This window comes from Opisthorchis viverrini (assembly GCF_000715545.1).
Source record: "Opisthorchis viverrini unplaced genomic scaffold opera_v5_106, whole genome shotgun sequence".
Taxonomy (NCBI): Eukaryota; Metazoa; Platyhelminthes; class Trematoda; order Opisthorchiida; family Opisthorchiidae; genus Opisthorchis; species Opisthorchis viverrini.
Genome location: NW_008751768.1, coordinates 1064120 through 1083233, shown reverse-complemented (window position 1 = coordinate 1083233; position 19114 = coordinate 1064120). Strand labels below are relative to the sequence as shown.

The 19114-nt window shown below is 44.1% G+C and overlaps 2 protein-coding genes across 2 annotated transcripts in view; both read right to left on the bottom strand.

Moving 5' to 3' along the window:
* Window positions 1-201: 201 nt before the first annotated feature.
* On the bottom strand, window positions 202-8706 carry T265_05769 (hypothetical protein; the record flags this gene model as incomplete). Its single annotated transcript, XM_009170849.1, has 3 exons — window positions 202-703; window positions 1420-1881; window positions 6558-8706. 2 exons carry the CDS (start codon window positions 6774-6776, stop codon window positions 1420-1422), a joined length of 681 nt encoding a protein of 226 aa, XP_009169113.1.
* Window positions 8707-19012: 10306 nt separating this feature from the next.
* T265_13856 (hypothetical protein) overlaps window positions 19013-19114 on the bottom strand; it is a gene marked incomplete at both ends in the record, with an annotated part of 2665 nt that continues 2563 nt past the window's right edge. The window contains one exon of the mRNA XM_009170869.1: window positions 19013-19103. Within this exon, the coding sequence (XP_009169133.1) occupies window positions 19015-19103 (89 nt within the window). The remainder of the gene's footprint in view (window positions 19104-19114) is intronic.

Here is a 19114-nt window from a genome sequence, read left to right as displayed (position 1 = left end):
TCTGCCGTCCCAAGTGGGAGGAATTCCAACAAAGCTGCTTTGCAATTTTACATGCCACCCGATCAACTTGGGTTCTCGATGAGGGTTAAGTAACCGTGACGTTAAGGTGCGAATTAGATTTATAACCTGTTCAACGTACTGGTAAACCTGCACAGACACCTATACTGGCTAAAAATTGCCGTATTTATCTACAGCTTTGCTAACTTCCCTATTTTTACGACACAGCGATGTGAATTCATACAGGGATTTCTAGATCCATACCGTCCACGATGCACGGAGCTCACCAAAATAATATGATAGGGAAGGTATAATATGATGTGAAATTTGTTTGGTTTATTATCTAAATCAATTTTCGGATACGAAGGTGGTGAACGTAAAACGAATGATCGAATAACTCACATTATTGTCAACCTGTTATTTTACAAGAAGTAGGTAACTGAGTGCTCGGTAGACGACGTGCTACAAACCCAACAGTGCGTTGTATTGGCATGAATGAGAATCCGTGACATGTGTAAAATTCCTCACAGAACACCTGCTCCCAGTAAATACGGATGTTTTCATGTGTCAGCAGATATCTCTCTGATCGCCGATTGAGATTACATCCGCCGAAAAGGAACCCCCAAATTGGTTGTAAACAAACGCAATAAATGTGCATCAAGAGTCCAGGTGGGCGTACATGCTCCAACATCAGAATGAGACCATCCTGAAAACACACAAAATAGACAGATGTATCACACTACAGACATCAGGTTTCCAAGCCTCAGCCAGATGGAACAGAAACAACTGAGCAATGGTAGTGACCAATCCTCAGTTTGGTTTTTTAACTGTTGTGTCGGAATTATTGTAAACCTTTCTCGACCAATGAATTTGTGTAGGCCTTTCCTTTCGGGAAACCTCAGTGAATGGCTGAGTGAGATTGATGTGTTCTGGGGGTGACTTTGCCGTTTGTAACGGAAAAACAGTGACCTATTCTGACTGGCTTATGTATCCGTTCCCTTCAGATTGGGGTAGATGCATCAAATCACACATGCACAGTAACTAACAAACCAGATTAAGTTGTGGTAACTTTTTCAACAGTCTGAGCTAGACGTCCAAGGTGAAGAAGTAGCAGGTAATAAGAATGCTATGCCGTACAGCCTTCTGTGCAAAATTATTCGCAGATGATCACAGTCATGTAACGGTTTGGAGGTATTAAACCATTGTCTTCAGACCACTCCACAAAAGATGCCGCTTCTTCGTGGTCTATTGGAGTTGATTTCGATTGCACACCCCCTCGCCGAGGAGCTGAACCTATAGCGAACACACTGAATGATCCTTTGGGAGAAGGCAAATACGTCAACAAATACGTTGAGCGAACATTTTACGATACCACCTGTGAGCTATTTTAGAGCGCAGACAAAGGACGGGCACACTGAATGTCTAAATTTTTTTACAAAGCATTACTACGGTCACAGTCATCAAATAACCTACCGGTTTCACCAGTTCCGTTGCATTCTTCAAAACCCTTTCCAGATCATGCACAGAACACAAGGTGAAGCATGAAACAAAAGCATCAAACTGTCCATCAATCGGTCTAGTAGATGTTGTCCGTTCTGGCCCCTCAAGCTTGTCAGCCTTCGATAGTACTTTATCCAGGATGTTTTCCGCAGGAACATCATACCATGCTTCCAAAGCGATTCGAGGATGTGCATCTGGTGACTGATTAGAAGTACTGCTATAGGGCTCAGCACTGTTCACTGTATCCAGTTTTTGATTGAATGCTTCTCGAAAACCGGTAGCTGGCTCGACAACCACGAGTTGAGTATCTTTCGGATAATTCTCCAGCGTTAAACCATCTGCTGCCCCGATCTCCATTACACGAATGTAAGCCCCGGGTTTAAGCTTGTTGTACGAAAGAAAAGAGAAGTGAAGTGGCATTATTTAGTTCCCGCTGACTTTACTGTTGGCGCTAGGATAGCAAGATGTACCAATAAATTCTTTATAGCACCTGAACAATGATCTGTCGATCACATTCGACTCGAGACAATAGTACGGAACACATTATTTTTTTAATTACGTTTCCACTCCTAACGAGCAAAGACACAGTAGTTTCGGACATCAAACGACGGATACCAACCAAAGATGAAATACGGAATTTATCATAGTATTGCTTTAAAAGAATACCTTGCACATAGGGAAAGGGGAATTACATGATTTTTGTTGAAATAATATCTCTTCTTACCTGTTCCTAAAAGTCTGAGAGAACATAAATTAATGTATCGTATAGATGGCTCGGTCAGTCTCGCGTAAATAGTACTACTGTTGATTTATTCATCTAACAATCTAAGCAAAAACCCATAGCCAGTACAAAGGGTATATCGCAGTCTATTGAAGTAAACCTCCATTAGTTCAAATATTTCATCATACTGAAAATAATTTCATTCCTCCGATAGTCGAGTTCTTTTAACACTTAAAGATACGTGAATACGTTCCTAGTTTCAGAAATTGCTCTGATGACGTGTGGGCCAAAAGCTTGTTTATATTCGTCCGTTTCGGAGCGAGTGCAAAAGAGCGTTCTCTGAACTCTACTTAATGACATCAAACTACTTCCAGCCATCAAGCACATTTATTTGGAGATAGTTGAATCAGAAACATGCCATATTTCGTCCCTTGCTTTTATGTTGAAATTAATAGACATTCTGTTGCATTCCCTGAACCCTTGAAGTATGTATGTGGGCAGCAACTTAGACCATTTCCGGAATACCTTTGTTCCTTTGTAATGCACTACACATTAAAGTGCATTCCTGCTGGAATTTTGATGTATTTTCTCCCCCTTAAGAGGNGCTGGAATTTGAATGTATTTCTCCCCCTTAAGAGGCAGGTAAACTTTTCTTGCCACCGTAATTGCGAGGTCAAACCACGTGGCCAAGAAATATTATGGATTGGATATGGCTGACTGATTAGGAAAGCAGTGAAAAATAACAAACTTATGAAATTCAATTCATAATCTGAGGCACTGTGTTTTTTGGCTTTGTGATTTGTAATCCAGTTGTCCAACCAGCCAAACTCATGGGATATTCAGAGGCTGCGGGTGAGCTGCTTGGTAAGATGACGGTCTACCAATTGACGACGCTATATTTTGGTCTTGTATCCATTTTCTCATTCGGAAACAAACCTTAGAAGCTGAATACCTCAAAACCGGTCGTATTTTATGTCATCAAGGCTGTTATCAAAACACAACGCTCTCCTTATGACAAACGAGAGGGGTTTATATAGCTTTGTCTTTCGACATTTTAAAACGGAATGTTATACCTGTAGTTAATGGCAGGTTTTTCGCAATAGGGATCAGGACACCACAACTCCCTATGGCTGTGTGTATAAACGAGGGAGGAAATTCGGAGAGTTAACAGCATAGTGGAATTAAACGGAGTAATAGCTTTTGCCTGTTTTCTGTGTCTGAAAAGAAACCTCAGTAAGGTGTTCGTGAGAAGAGCAGAATTTGATTCAGCAATGTGCATTGATAGCTAGGAGTTAAATCTGCAACATTTATCGACTTACCTATACATATATTCTTCTTCCCAAAATAGAAAATCTCCAAGTACCACTATCAGAATACATAGGGTTGTCAAGTCTCCATATCAAGAAGTTGAGAGAAGAAAACTACGTCGGTTCGATTGTAGCTTCTCAAGAATTCATCAGTTTCATTCTGCAGCTGAAGTCAGTCTACGCTGAAAAGCCGAGAAATACACTAGCGGCGCGGGCCCCATGAACTTCCAAACGGATTCTAACAAGTGACCTATTTGCTAGAAGTTCAAGGCTTTACTCTTGTGTTATGAGCAGCTTGGCAGCGGTGCCACTACCTTGCTTTTAGATAAGATATAGCACTCCTCCTCCTGCTGTCATGTAAATCATCTAGCACTCTATCCGTTTGTTTAGGTCTGTTTTGGGCCTGCCATTTTTTTCTTGTTATGATAAATGATTTCCTTTGCCGAAATTTCTACTACGTTGGGAGGTTTTACATGGCATGTTTGCCTGCTCTATTTGGTTTGGTTCATTAAGTGCATCTGTCATTTCCTGTAACTCTCTTGCTTTTCATTCTGAGCCAGCTGCGGACAATGTTATGGGTGCTGTCGGCCGAATGGCAATGATTCCAACTGACTAAAACAAAAGTGCTTGCTTCCCCTTCGTCTTGATAGTTATGCTAGGACCATTGCAATAGTTGAGTGAGGCCAGCCACTCGATATATTATGGAGCAGGTAGCCATAAAAATGTGGAGTAATTAGTAAGGATATATCTGTGCGACTTTCAGTGCTGTCGATCTGTCAGATGTGGTGCCTGCGTCACACAGTGGAATTTACCGCAGTTCGTAGACGAACGGGAGCCTGTTTTGACCAGTGAATGCTACCCAGTGTGATGAGCAATCTTGAACAAAGCCTCTCTGATAAAGCTGCGAGGTCCTTGGCGGAATAGGGCTAAGTGGACACGGACGGTCTTGTGCTCATAATGATCGAATTGCTCTCTATTGTCACTTCGCTGGTTATGGAGCTTCGGGTGCTTTCTTTTAACTTTAACACTATTATCTCTAACATTGCGACGCCAGTGCAACGCAACTTTTTTAGAAGCTCCTTCAATCGTCTATAAATTTGGTCTTTTTCTGTATCAGTGATGCAACTTATTGGGGGTGGAAAGCGAAGAATATTCATTTTTAATAACTTGGATGCACCGTTCATTTGTGTAGCACAAAGCCCTTCGTTATTTCGTATCAAAAAGAGGACAGCGGATTCCGCTACTGCACTTAGTGCAGCTGTGACAACTACTTGGTACGTCATTGCTGCACGATCGTCTCAGAGTTCGTGCGCGTTTTGCAACTGTCGCTTATGCAGCACAGTACAGTCACTGTAAAGGTCCTGGAGTTTAGTTTTATGTAACAATTCTCCTCAAAGAAGTTCTATGCCTTGTAGAACTGCAGTCTTTTTTGTTTTGTACCAAAAAGTCCATATTTTAAACGCCTGTAACTTAAACAGATTGCTAAAACCTAAGAGGACAGTGTATAACAAACTTGGGTGCCATCCAAACAAGTACATGGCCGGCTTGCTAGTTTAAAGATAGCATGACTTGATGGTACTTGTTCCATAATCATCTCAGTTGGACTTCTGCATAGGAAGAGCGAACAGGAAACACGGTTGAAATGTATGCCCATGTAGATAACAGGTCGACCTGGTGCCAAGATCGAAGGAGAGGATAATCTGGAAAGACTGCCACTTAGCCCATCCGCGGGGATTAGAAACCAAGGTTTTTCTTTTAGTTTAGTGTACAGACATCCGTTTTTTTCCTTAGTTTGATAGAAAGGCTCCAGTAAAATTAGTTGGGTGGGCAACTGTCGCCTCCCTGGATGGGAACCCTGGGATTCAAATCACCAATGGTTAATGACAGTGGCAGAAATGGCCCAATCGCGCAGTCAGTGGCGTCTGTGCATCAAAGCTATCGTCTTCCATGCCTAGCTACTCGATTTCCGAATAAATTGAATATGCCGTCGCCTCCAAGGCTTGGTTGTACGTCCCACATTTCCGTTTTCCGGTGATCCAAACTTTAGCAGCTGGAGCCAATGTGCCAATGACGCGCGGTTGATAGCCGATAAATTGAACTGAATTGAATTGACTTACTAGCAAGTGGTGAATGAATCAACCTCAGTAGGAGTTTAAGATGGAAGCTCTCCTTGTAGCAATCCGAGAAAAGTTGTGGTAAGACAGAGCTGCAGTAGACTCCGCAACCCCCACCAACTTCTAAAGCAAGGTATTAACGAGATTTTTTACAACAGCCACCATACTCCGTAAAATTCATTCTTTGAGAGTGCAGGATTAATTGCTTGACGTTAGTGATCCCAGTATCTCACAATTCTTTGCTCTTATTTCACTTTTGCATTCTAGGTCTCAATGTACTTACCTGTTAGAAGCATTCCATTATAATTTCGTCTTACCTCGGCACATTGAAGTTCATTTCGGTCATAACACCAATTGGCCACCAGAAACTCTCTAAAAGTTATATCCTATCCATATGCTTGTGGGATTACGCCCGCATCTGAATGAAAGTATTTATTTGCTACTTCACAGCTTGTGAAGATGGTTTGAAATGCACGATTTTCCCACACCTGACTTTCCTCAACAGTGGAGAAATAGATGGGGGTTAAATTTTGGGTTCCCAAGTATGAAAATCATATTTTGGTTTGGGACACCTTGTCTTATCCTTGGCATCGCAATTCTAGCATATTGGACATGGGTAGAGTAGAAATCCCCGATAAAACAGGCGAACGAAAAATGGGTATCCGATTGCTCTCGTTTGATGAATACGCAACGAAGAAAAAAATTCCACCTGAGTGGCCCAAACAGGCAGGCAGGCAGGCAGCTGAGTCAAGCTAAATTGAAAAGTACGGCGCAGCACACTTAACAAATTTCTTCTTCAGCTAAGCTTGTGCCGCAAAACATTCGAAATCAACCCTAAAGATACTTCGTTATCCTCAACGACAACATCAATATTGACGCTGATGCTTCGCTGGTCAAAGATAGTTGGGCGCAACTAACCTTTTGTCGTTTATAATCTTCAAGGTGAGCGAATACCCTTTGTTCCAGTCCCTGTATAATTCCATGGTATTCTCTCATCCACTCTGGTTGACATTTGAATAGAAAATGATCCCTCAGTAGTGGCAAGCAGTAGTATCCCAATCCAACCGCTGCTGCAATTTTCAAACATAACCACGTGGTTTTTGAATGCAAAAGCTCATTTAACAGAGCGGAATCCATCTAAAACCCACATAAATCATAGTCGAAATTATAATTCCATAAGTAGCTAACCATTTATAGTACATCAGTCACCGTTAACTGCATGACATTGAGTAATCCTCAGTACTTCTCAGACATTGTGAACCCTAGAACCTAAATAGTCTCGGCTTTGACACGGGGTAACTGTGGCATTTGTCTAGCTGATATCGAATACAGCCAGTGACTGTCTAGTCATACCTGGCCACATAGTTTTTGGTGGCCTGAATGAAGCAGGCTAGATCCCCAAGATCTCCAAGCACCAGAAACAAACCTGAGACCGGAAAAAAACAGTATCGCATACTACGACTGATCGACTCAGCAGGAACGATGTGTGGAGAAATGGGTCACAACGACAAAAATGCATCTGAAAAAAGTAGGATACGGTGTTGTATCAAATGAGCACGTACATTAAGTGCATCAGTGTATGTAATCGGAAAGAAAACTTTTGTGAAGCATGGTATCCCTCAGGACCTAGGAGTGAATAACAGACGCGGTGAAATCAACCGAGGTTGTAATCATTGCTTGGTCTACATATGAATCGTTACCAGGATTCTGTCAAGACCGCTGCCAGCAGTTGCCATAACTGGACCATCTCTGGCATTTTGTAACCGGGCGTCGGTCAAGCGTTGCCAGATGTAAGATGTACATGGGCCGTATTTTGCTTGTCCATACAGTAGAAGAAAGACGACAAGCAAGTAACTGATACAGCTGCTATCTGGAAAATTAGAGACCATTGTAGGCAACAATGCTGACAGTATGTCCATTAGGGTATCGGTATAATAAGACAAGTGGTATAAATTAATGAACAAGTTGCTAACGTCACGTGTAAAAATCCTATGATTTATCAGTGATGTTTAGATCTCCGAAAAGCTAATCTGCTGCAATCCACACAACTGCGTGCATTTTGCAGATATGTCTGAAAAAGCATCGAGATCTCCACGCCGCTTTTGACAAAAAAAATTATAGATGGACCAGTTACTGTTAAACTGCTCGCTAGATAACGGGGCCAACACAATAAAAGATTCCTCCTCAATTAGGTTTTTTTTGGATAACTGAGCGCAACTAAGATTTACACACCGATAGTAGATGTCTATTGCTTCAGTGGTCAATCTCAGTTAAGACCCGATGTTATGCGAAGCTTTCAAACTTCACTTCCAAATTCCCTTCAAAAATCTCCCACAAATCACTTTGTGGTAGAATACTCCCAGTGGCAGGCTTTCTTGTAGAATGTGTTAATGCACAGCTGATTGTAGACATGATATACCTCAGAAGTTTTGACCATGGTAGATAGTAGTTTACAGTCACTAGTTGCACCATGACAAAATAAATACAGTTTGAACAATGGACTAAGTCAAAATGTGATTTATCGTTTGCGGATAACTCATGAAAGTCCCCATGTGAAAGCCCAGACGGCGGGAGCGTGTTTTCTCTACCGTATGGCTGCTACATGTGTTCCGTAATTGTCCGTGTACTTGACGTGTTTGGCTGACGCCCTGCCCCCTGCGTGCGCCCATGTGTGGTGACTGTTGTGTCTTCCTATAAAAAAGAGGGTTTGACGTGTTTATAATACACAAAATCGTTCTGAAGCGTACAAAGCCGAAAATGGTTCTTGTCGGCCGAGATTGCAAATGGGACAGTGTTTGTCATCCGATTTGTGTCCTTGCAAGGCGGGCGAGTCGCGTGATCTGGGAAACACGGATGTACTAGATAAATTGATGATAGTTGGATGATGGAACGAGGAAATATCCGCAACATAGGAACGCTATGGTAGCCCCGGTAACAGTAATTCTCCCAAAGAATGTGTTCGGGATAATTTCTGCGAATGGAAAACAGACAGTTAGCTCATGGACCGAAGCTCAATAAATAAGGTTGTACATCCCAAATAGCTACATATAAATTAAGCAAACTTGCAGACACCATGTACTACACTCTGGAGCAAGCCACGACCACTGATAGTGTCATCAAAACAGGTGGCTTGAGTTACCTACGCACATCAATTCAATTGGCCGATTAAAACTGAAACAGAAGGTCATTAAGTTCAGTGGGAATGTGCGTATCTATGAGGTCGAATGTTCAGTGATTGGGACTAGAACGTTTTCATTGATGCTGCCAGTTTCATGGCGAATGGAGCGAAATGAAAGAAACAGTTATGCAACGATTTACACGGCGGGGCCTCAATAATCATAGTAAAGTTTGATACGATGGGAATGTACTACGGTTTACTTAGATTAGCTTAGGAGTATAAAACAAAAATCTCCAATTTTTGTCTGTTTGACTTTTGAGTTCAGCGACAGATTCAAAGGTCTGAAAGCTTGAAAAAAATGGTACTGCATTATACGCAGTGGCGGACCATACCGAGCTTTGCATTTCGCAGGAGTCACAGATTCACATAGGATCCCTGTGTATGGTTGTTTTTCGTTCAATGGCTGGCGTTCACCTGAGACATCCAAGCGGAAAAAAGGGTCGCACTGCGTGGGGTAGTTAGCTTGTCTGCGCGAGGAGTCGCGTAACAGTACTAGATATAGTGTCAGCAACCATCCGATGAAATTTTTTCCACGCGGCAACCACCCAAAAATGAGAAAAATTTACCCAGTTAAATTGTAAACTCTAAGCTTGAAAATCTTCTTACCATATGCCTGAGGTGTACTAGATGATTCATCGGTGAAAAGCTTGTTGACGAAACCCTGTTCAAACAGGGCATAATTAGGGATTAGTTCCCCTCGGAGATGAAAATGCTTCATTCAGGTCAGGCATAGCGAGGCGTGTTTCGGAGTCCATGGATTCAAGGCCAGTAGCAATTTTCGTTTACACGCCCAATGAGGGTTACATCCTTCTCCCGTCCTGCGAAAACAATCTGGTTGGTATATTTAAGAAGCGGTCTTATATAGGTCTTATAGAGTATTCTGAAGTCCATGCGAGTGATGCGGGAGAAGGTGCGCTGGATTAAATAAGTTGGTAATTTACCGCCTGAAAAATAGTGGCTCTTTTGCACTATGCAATCCAGGGCCAGCATAGTCGCTTGCTCGTGCATTTGTAGCGCGCATAAAATGTGTTCAGCGGTACACTCACTTTGTTCATTTCGACAAAAAACACCGATCTGTTGGTGAAGTGCACTCATCAATATGCAGGCATCAAGGATAAAACCCATGAGGTTTCGGCCATGGATGAAATGGCCCATTGACGCCATATGTGACTGACTTTCAACAAAGGAAACACGTGTGAAGCACGACAAACTGGTGAAGCTTTAGTAGGGCACTCCTCAGGCTCAGCAGATAAGAACTGCCGGTGAGGATGCGGTTCAAGCTCATAAATGCAGAGAAAACCGTTTTCCGCCGCATTTTGTTTCATTTTACTGTTTGTCACGCTATTTTGCGTCGCGATTTAGTGCAAACCATGTAACTTCTTTCAGAGACATCACCGATCTACGGCCGGTTCAGACTGGAATAAAGAAGTCTACACTCCATCAGGCATTAGCACTTAATAGCTTGGGTAAACTGCCTGTAGTACCCAATTGCGCGACCCTTTCTCATGTGGGAATATTGTCTGCCGCGTTACAAAACTTTGAGTGGGCCATTACAAAAACTGAAGCAACAATAGGATCAAAAACGCAAATGAATTATCAAAAACATTGCTTGCAACAGGGACAAGTTAGCCAGATACTCTCGAAACTTATGGAGGCAGCCACGAAATCTCAAAGGACTCCTGCCTATGCAGACACCCCGTGAAGCTACTCTAGAAAATGGACCAGCATCGGGCACCATCGAAGAATTCCTCCATCTGGACTCACCTGACTTGGAGTCACATGCACCCTATAAATGCCTGTTATGTTGTGCACGTAGCCTGAGACATCTTATTTTCTTATACTTGATCATTTAGAAGTGCACTAGATTGATGTGCCAGGATCTTCTTGCATGCGTTTTAATAATTGGCGTCGTTGGCACACAATCGCTTGTTTTAGTTGCTCCGGGGGCATGGCCTTGACAGACAAAATGACTTGACAGACATGGCATGACTTGTATTGGTGCAGCACAATGGAGATTGACTGTACCTGCTTACACGTTTATCTTATGGCTCAACGTGACCCTCTCTCTAATACATACATTCCCAACACGCCCCAGACAAGGAGAAGTGTCCCGATTGTATACCACTTTAAGTGACCTTCAGCTATTGCTGCACCTGTGCTTCACTTGTGCCTGTAGTTTCGGTTTCAATATACGCAAGTTGTTGTTCCGTTCTGGTCTTCTGTCCTGCGTCACCCAGCATGAGAGAACGTGCCCTGTGCGCCCCGTAGTTCCAGTAATATAAGTTTTAAATATTTTCGGATTATAGAACTGGCAATTGCCGTCACTATATCATCGTGAACGTCAAGCACCGCTGTCTTCCTGACATTTCACGCTACAAGGGCCACAAATATATCCGCGTGTATTCTCACCCAAGGTAGTGGGAAACTGCGGAAAGGTTATTTCTTTACGCGTTTTCTACATCGGATTTGGAAATGATCTGAAGATTTCATGAACGAAAATTATGCCCTCTTTTTACGCGCAGCAAACATTCGTGACATGTATCAGAAGGGCTTGCCGTCGTTGCGGCAGGCTTCCGGCCGAACAAAGCCGAGGAATTCGTCACAGCTAGTAAGTTTATTTGTGATGGTTAGCACACTATATCGGGCGAAAGCAGTGTTTTATCTTCACCAGTATGCCGACCCCTTGATAGTGTTATTGGACGATTCTGTGGGTTAATTAGCACTACTTTTAAGTTCTGGCACAGCGAATCAGGACGGCCTTATGGCCGCATGAACCAGGCTCTGTTGGGAAATATTGGAGATAAGATGGATCACGGATTAGCCCTCTAACCGGCTATGGCAGTCAGAGTACCGTCATCGCGGTGTCTTACTTAAATTCGTGGCCAGTTCCGTACATGAACATCTTGGATTTATCATTTAGGTTTGTCGTCGTGGTTAAGAATCATCAAAGAATCGCGTTAAAATAAGCCCAGCACAGTTGAACGATATTGCCAGGTTCTTCGAGGCGGCGCAGTATTTTATTGCTGCTATTCAAACCAGATAATCAGATGGCCATACCTGTGTTTGAGACTAACAATGGAGAAAGTGTCGAAAAGGTCTGTTTAAAAGCACTATGAATGGGTGAGACTGCAGCCCAAAATAGCAATTCGTAATAGAATACACACTTTTCCTTTCAGAAACCCTGTCAAGCGAAAGCGGCCTCCTGAAGTTGACTGATTACACATTACGCCTGTTCCGATGCAATTAGTGAATAGAAATATAATTCTCCAAGGGTGGTTGTGTTTTTAGGTATAGGCCTGGCAGACGGACGACAGTTATGATTATGAACGACCCTCATTATTCGTTGGATCAGTCCATTGTGTATTGTTAGGACCTTATGGTTAGCTATAAGCATGGGTAGAGCCCTGTAGCTACTATAAGTGGCCGACAAGAGCGACGTTGCGTACAGTTATCATTATGACGGGCCACTGTTGATCTCAAGGCCAAATAAGTAAACTGGTATGGGCAAACAAACACCAGTTAATATACACTCACTAAACGCAAAATTGGAGCGGGGGTTACAAATAGGGACAGAAGAAACTTGGGGAATTTCAAATGCCAGAGTAATAGACGATACACCCGCCAACTTCTTCGCGTTGACTCAGCGGACGCAACAATTCTTGCATTCTACCTATGCTCAGCTTCATTCTGAGGTGCTCCATCGGCCACCGACACTAACGGTTTGAGTTCACTCCCGGCACAAATGCCGGCTTCCCTGGAGTATAGGCCTAGTCTTATCCTCCTAGTAAACACCGTCCTAGTATCTCCCTCAAGAACGACGCCCGCCGTTTTAACACTCAGGGTCCTCATTAAGCCATCTGGACTCGCCTCACAACTGTCCACTACCCGTGGAGGCCATTTCTCGCGGGGCACATATCCACCAGAGGTTCGGACCAAGTCTCATCGTTTGATCTTAAAGGATCCAAAGTAGTCCATTCTTATAGATTTGTAGGGACACCAATCCGCTTCAGTCCTGCCTGCCAGAAACTGACCCATCATCTGTGTACCGGGCTGTGCGGACAGGCGCCTATGTAAGGAGCACGCACTAATTACTCGCCTAACGGCGCCGATCCCGTTAATGACTCAACATCGTTGTCGGATAAAGGCAAGGCCCTTGCTGATCCACAGTGCCCTTATACTCCATGGAATTAACGTACGGTCAGGGCGGTACCGGGATGTTAGCTCGGGAGAAGGGTTTGATTTTTTACTGACCACCTTTTTTGATCCACTAATCCTGCCCCCTATGTACAACACACCATCGTTCAAGATATGTGACAAATTTCGTACGGAGGGAAATTTGAATCTCAAGGTCAGGTGCGATTGCTCGGACACTGCGTATCCGGTACAGATGCGTTAACCGCATGCGATCCCAGTGCAAAGTGACTGGACTGCACAATCTTCATCAAACAACCAACCGCTTGGCTGGGTCTGGATTCTCTGATACCACCTGGGGAAGATCCCCTTTATTCGCCCCGCCCTGTTATATCAATGTATATTGATTGTAGCGTAGTGATCAAGCTACGACCTTCATTAGATTCACCGAACAGGAAAACAAGGCTTTTAGTATGCGCACACCATTATTCCGTTCAAGTTTGTAAAGGGGTGCTTCACACCTCTTCAAATCGGGCTTTAATCGAGGTTGTGGAGGCCGACTGTTCTCTTGTTCGGATAAACATCTGTTTTAAGCAAGCCATGAAGGCAGTCGACCGTAATCAATGGCCACATGGTGTATGAGATAACACTGCTTTGATTTTGGCGGCTATTTGTGTGCACCCGCCATTCGGTCGCAAGTGACTCGGGAGCCTACACTAACACAAAATAAAGGCGATTTCAGCGAAACAACCTGCATAAGAGTCACATCAGATAATGGTCGGCTGGCCTCGAAATGCCTTATTCTGCAAAGACGAGCCTCATGGACGTGTCACCAGTACTTCTCGGTGCTGCCACCCAGCCCTCATGGCCTCACAGAGATACCTTTCTAAACCGATTCCCGCAGAACGCTAAAAAAGCCATACAGAGGCAAGCTTGCCCCCAAATCCTTTAAGAACAGCGAATTTACCCATCTAAAATGCGGTATTAAAAGAGCTGCAAGTAGCAGTGGTCGAAAGTTTCGCCCACGGGAAAAACTTCGTCATCAAATGTGAAAGACCTGCAAGAACCGGGTTCCCATTGGCGAGGAAACTGCAGGTGGAAAGCAGCCCCCAAAACCACCAAGACAGGAAGCAGACAAGTAGGCCCTTTCTGAACCTTGACCTCAAACCCCAAAGTAGGGCTATTAAGTCTGCTACTGTATCTGGTTATACATTTCTCGGCCCCTTACCTTGGGAGGTAGAAGAGGCAGTGTCGAATGCTTGTTCCCAAACCGCCTCAGCATTTTAAACAAAAGTTTTGATATTAGACAGTCAATTATTTTAAAAAGCCGTCCATAATCGGACTCACAGGGTCTAGACTCACACCGGGTGTCTCTGACGCAACGATCTCGGTAGGCGGCTACGCTGTTTTGCGGCCCGACTCGAAACGTGGGGGGCTGGTGTTGTTGCTTCATATGTACGTGCGGCTCTCCCTATCTAAAATGCCCTCCCTGATACTAATTTCTGCACCTTTTTGCCATTCACTATGCTTTCGAATTTTCTTGCTAGAGCCCGGTTCACTCCTTCTCGGTGTTGTCTACCGTTAGCCATTGAGACCTCCGGAAGACGACCAATTCCCCATAAGAACCCTTGAGCAACACTTCTCTAGCTATAAATGTACTCATCCCTGTTGGTAGGTGATTTTTACGCTCAAAAAGCCTCATTTATTGAGCTTAAACGCGTCAGATGAAGTGGACTTTTTTCAGCGGTGCTGACAAAAGCCATTTAGCAGAGCGCTTTCATTAAATAAGACTTCGCACTCACTAGATAACGCACAGGACAAGGATCCCGAAAGAATGTGTTTTGCACTGGCAAATCACTTCCGTCTAGTGTTTGTTCGTGGTGTTTCGTCAGCTGCTTTAAGAAGGCAGCCATCCCTCCTCTTAGCAGTGAGCGATTTTCACGCCAATCTACAAAACCAGTGACCGACCATCACCTGAAAGCTACAGGTCTTCTACAGAGAATAATGTCGGTAGCTCAGGTAGCGTAGACAGTCGTTGGCTTGTTCGCTGAGCTGGGCAATTTGGTTGCGAACGCTTCATCACCAATCGAGGTGACATCATCAGTGCGTAGTTGTGCGTAGCGGTGGGCTAGTGGTTGTGCGTTCAGCAGTGTTACGTGTGTGTTGGTATACGTGCTGGTAGCCGGTGATGACCTTTGACCGCGATTAGTTATTCTGTCGGGCGGTTCCACTGGTTGTTCTTTTATCCCGTGTCCTCTTTCGCGGATGCCCACGTGACCTTTGAACTTGGCATCCCTCGCCGTCGTAGTCTGGTCGATGTTGGAGTGACGTTTGTCCTTCCGAGTTCCGGCATGTGACCTTTATTGATTTGGTATATGTGGCGCATTCCACTCTAGAAAGAAGCTGAAATGGGTACAAGGCTGGCGTAGGAAACCCGGTAGCCGGTGGACACTATATGCACCAAACGGTTATGCGATAGGTGATCATATTATTACCACGATTTTCCGAAACTGTGGTGGACCATGAGGTGTTTGTACTATGAAACGCCTAGAGGGCGCACGAAATCCTGCCATCGGGACGGTCTCACCGGAGGGAGGAACTCAGTACACCGCGCGCAATAAGGCTGAGTTAAATGCATTCACAGATTCAGCATGTTGCCCATTTCGCATGCCAGAGTCCAATTGGAGTTGAGTTGTCAACCTGATGGCAGATTCGTTGTTCGGTAACTGCTTTCGTCACAGGCGTTGTGTCGAACAGAAAATTTTTATCGGCTTGCACCATGTGATATTGTTGACCACCAATGCGAGTGTGGGCCTCTCATTCTGTCAAGCTTGGTAGATCTACGACAGGCAACTTCGCCTCTCATTTGGATCAGTGGTTTCAACTTTCTAAAGCTGCGTTTCGTACGAGCCTTAGCAGCTCAAGAATCCCAAAACTTTGCTGCGAAATGCGGTTCCGGTTTTTCGTGTGGTTCTCGGTGGCTCTTTCTTGCGTGGTGCAGTAGCCTGCTATAACAGCGGGACACTTTCCCGCATGAAGAACTTTGCGGTTTTTAGGGCAATAAGCATTACCATACCATACGTTATACGTATTATCTACTCTATCACTAGCGGCGGAGAGGGTTAGTAAAACACCTAAAGGATAAACACAACCGGCGAACTAAAGCGGAAACGGTTATGATAGTTCGATATGATTTTCCAAAAGGATGATGCTGAAATTTCCCCATAACCTACGGAGGTTTCACACACAGGATTCGTACATAATAATCGACGACGTTGAAACGGGACACTTTGAGTTTCGGAAAACGGTTAATTCAAACACCCACGGTTTTCTTCCAAAAACTGGGAGCTTTTCTATTTAAGATGTGCTCTGTGCCTCGATGAGTGGTTCTTAAGTAGACTAGGTACATAAGAGTTAAGTCTTAAGAAGATGCTTTGGAATGAATTGTCGATATCAGTGGAACTGTGCAAGGTTCCGTGCCTGATCTCTCACACCTGTCCAAGGATTTACTGCTAAAAAGACTTAAGTTACCAGTGGGCTCTCGCGCTTGTGGGTACTTGCGAACTGTGCGTTATTCTGGACTCAATCGGGGAATCACGCGGAGAAACTGGCGCCTTACGCTAAAGACACTGCAGATGGCTTGTTGGTGCGAATAGAAAAATGTCGTTTGAGGGGTCAGATTGTCTCGTTTTCTGCATTCTTGAGGGCCGCGGAAAACCGAAGGACTCAGATAAGCTGCACCTGATTCACTCTGGTAGGTAAGTGGGAGAGGCAGGTTGAGGGAATTTTTAGGTGATAATCTAACAAACTAGACTGGGTTAAACGCAGTGGAGATCATCGGAAATCGTCCTACTCATTGTGTTTAACAATACCATGGAGCAAATACTCAGATCGCATGTCGCATCAATACTTTTTCAAAATGCGTTTGAATGCTCGTTTCCTCGATATTCTACAGGGTTTAGAAGCCTGCAAAGGACAGAAATTGTAAGCTGAAGCCCTAAACATATGGACTCGCGTTTACGCTGCGAGCTATTGTCCAGGTTAACTTCTTGATTAATTTTTAATTCCTTTTTCCTCACTGTTCTTTTCCAGTGTCAGTGGCCCATTGTCGTTCGTACTCTTTTGTCGCACAATCTGTGGTGGTGTTGACTGGGTATGTTTCGGTAAAGTACCGCTGTGGCTTAAAGATATCCCTCTGCCCACATACTTGACCGTTCAGCTAATTGTCGCTCACTACATCACGAGGCTCGCATTTTTCTACACGCATAAACGACGTCGCACCAGGGTGACATTGACTTCTGTACCGTCTAGTAATCGTAGTAACAACTCAGGCGCTGATACATTCACGCAAATGTACCTATATACAGGAATATACAAACGATCGACATAGACTCGCTTGCTCAGACGGCAGGTAGTTAACCACACTCCACAAGTCCATGGAACACGTGTTGCAGCCATACTGCGAAGAAAATACGTTCTCGAGGTCCGGACCTTCACCAAGGAACTGTCACAGACGATAAGTTCCTCCTCTCACTTGTTCCAGATTTCGCATTGCATGTATTTTTATGCGTGCTGCAACTCACTACTGTCAACCATAGTAAAAAATGCTATTAATGCATTTACCTTCCAAGTTATATCGTAGCTGTCATCATCTAATAAGCTCACATCACAAAACTCCCCGGCAGCAGCTCCTGTGGCTGGAGGCAGTCTGCCTTAAACCTGCGTGACGTCAATTGAAAACATATTCATACAAGGTACACAAAGACAAAAATTCACAGTCAAGGGTACCAGAGTGCCCCAGGATGAATCCGAATATATTGACACCCACGCTTACAGTGAAGTTCGTTCTGCACGAATTTTGGTTCAGATGCATTCTGGTAGGTTCCACCGCTGGTGTATTGAAATACAACTGCAATATACTACATTACACTTTGAAAGTACATCTACTTGCTGTGCATACTATTGTGACTCAGGTCAAACATATCCATGCCATCCTCCTAGCACATTGCACTGTGCTCTGTCCGTGTTTGGTCGTTTCGTCCCGATAAATAATAACCTTTGGCCTTGGTTTTACCTCCCGAGTTTCAAGCATCTTAATAGTTTGGCACAAGTTTGATCGGTTAGAACTGCTTTCCTTCGAACTTCGATTTTAGTGTGGTTGTTCACCATAATTTCACCACCCATGGCTTCAGCTTATCAGCCGCTAAACAGGATCCCAAATTCCTTTACTGTTGTTATTTCTAGTTCGAAACTCTCAAGTGTCACTTCAGCACCTTAGAGGTGCAATTTCCGTCATCTTTTCGCCCACAGTTTTTTAACCACAACTTCCGCCTTACTATCCATACACCACCAATTTTCCACCGTCACCGATATCTCAATGTCCGCGGTGCTGAGATTGCACTGACTTGATCGTGTCATTTAATGCACGCTTCCATCTGTGAAAGGCTACGCCTACTTCTATGTAAATGCTCCAATGTCACAAAATTGTCGGCGTCAGCAGCTGGGATCTGTTTTATTACTTACCGAAACTTACTAGTGTGATAGTTCCTCACGGTATTCTGCACACTAGATGGTATTAAGCGCTGTTAATATCGAGGTTTGCAGTAACTCCAACTAACGCATGGGGACCTCGTAGCAGTAAGAGATCCATCGCGTTTGGCACAAATGAAATTATAGTGAAGCTGATTCCCATGCAGTGCCACCGCGGCCAATGGAACGAGGGAGTCCAGCGCATCAAAATTCATACCTGATTTTCTAGGAAAACAAAGGACTCAGGGTAATGCCACAAACGCCAAGTTAGCTCAGGGGAATAATTCATAGGCGAAGCCACACTATGATGCAGAATCCTATGAGACCGGTCAGACCACTTAGCATGCGGTGCGGAAAAAGTAAAGCTGAACCATCGTTATCATTAAGAAAAGACTGGATATGACAAGATTGAATCACTAGAAGTGTGAGGAGATTCGGGGATTTGGGATAGAGGTTTCGTCCCGTAAGTGAAGCCAATCTGTGCTGAAAATCTAAGAAGCAATGCATGGCACTTTCTACCCTACTGGGAAGCATTCACGGATTCACGGATTGATACACAGGATCGAGGCTTTCGCCCAAGTTTCCCGGGTCGGTTTTGTTCTTGTCGGTCAGTGGCTGTCGTTCACCTGAAAGGCAC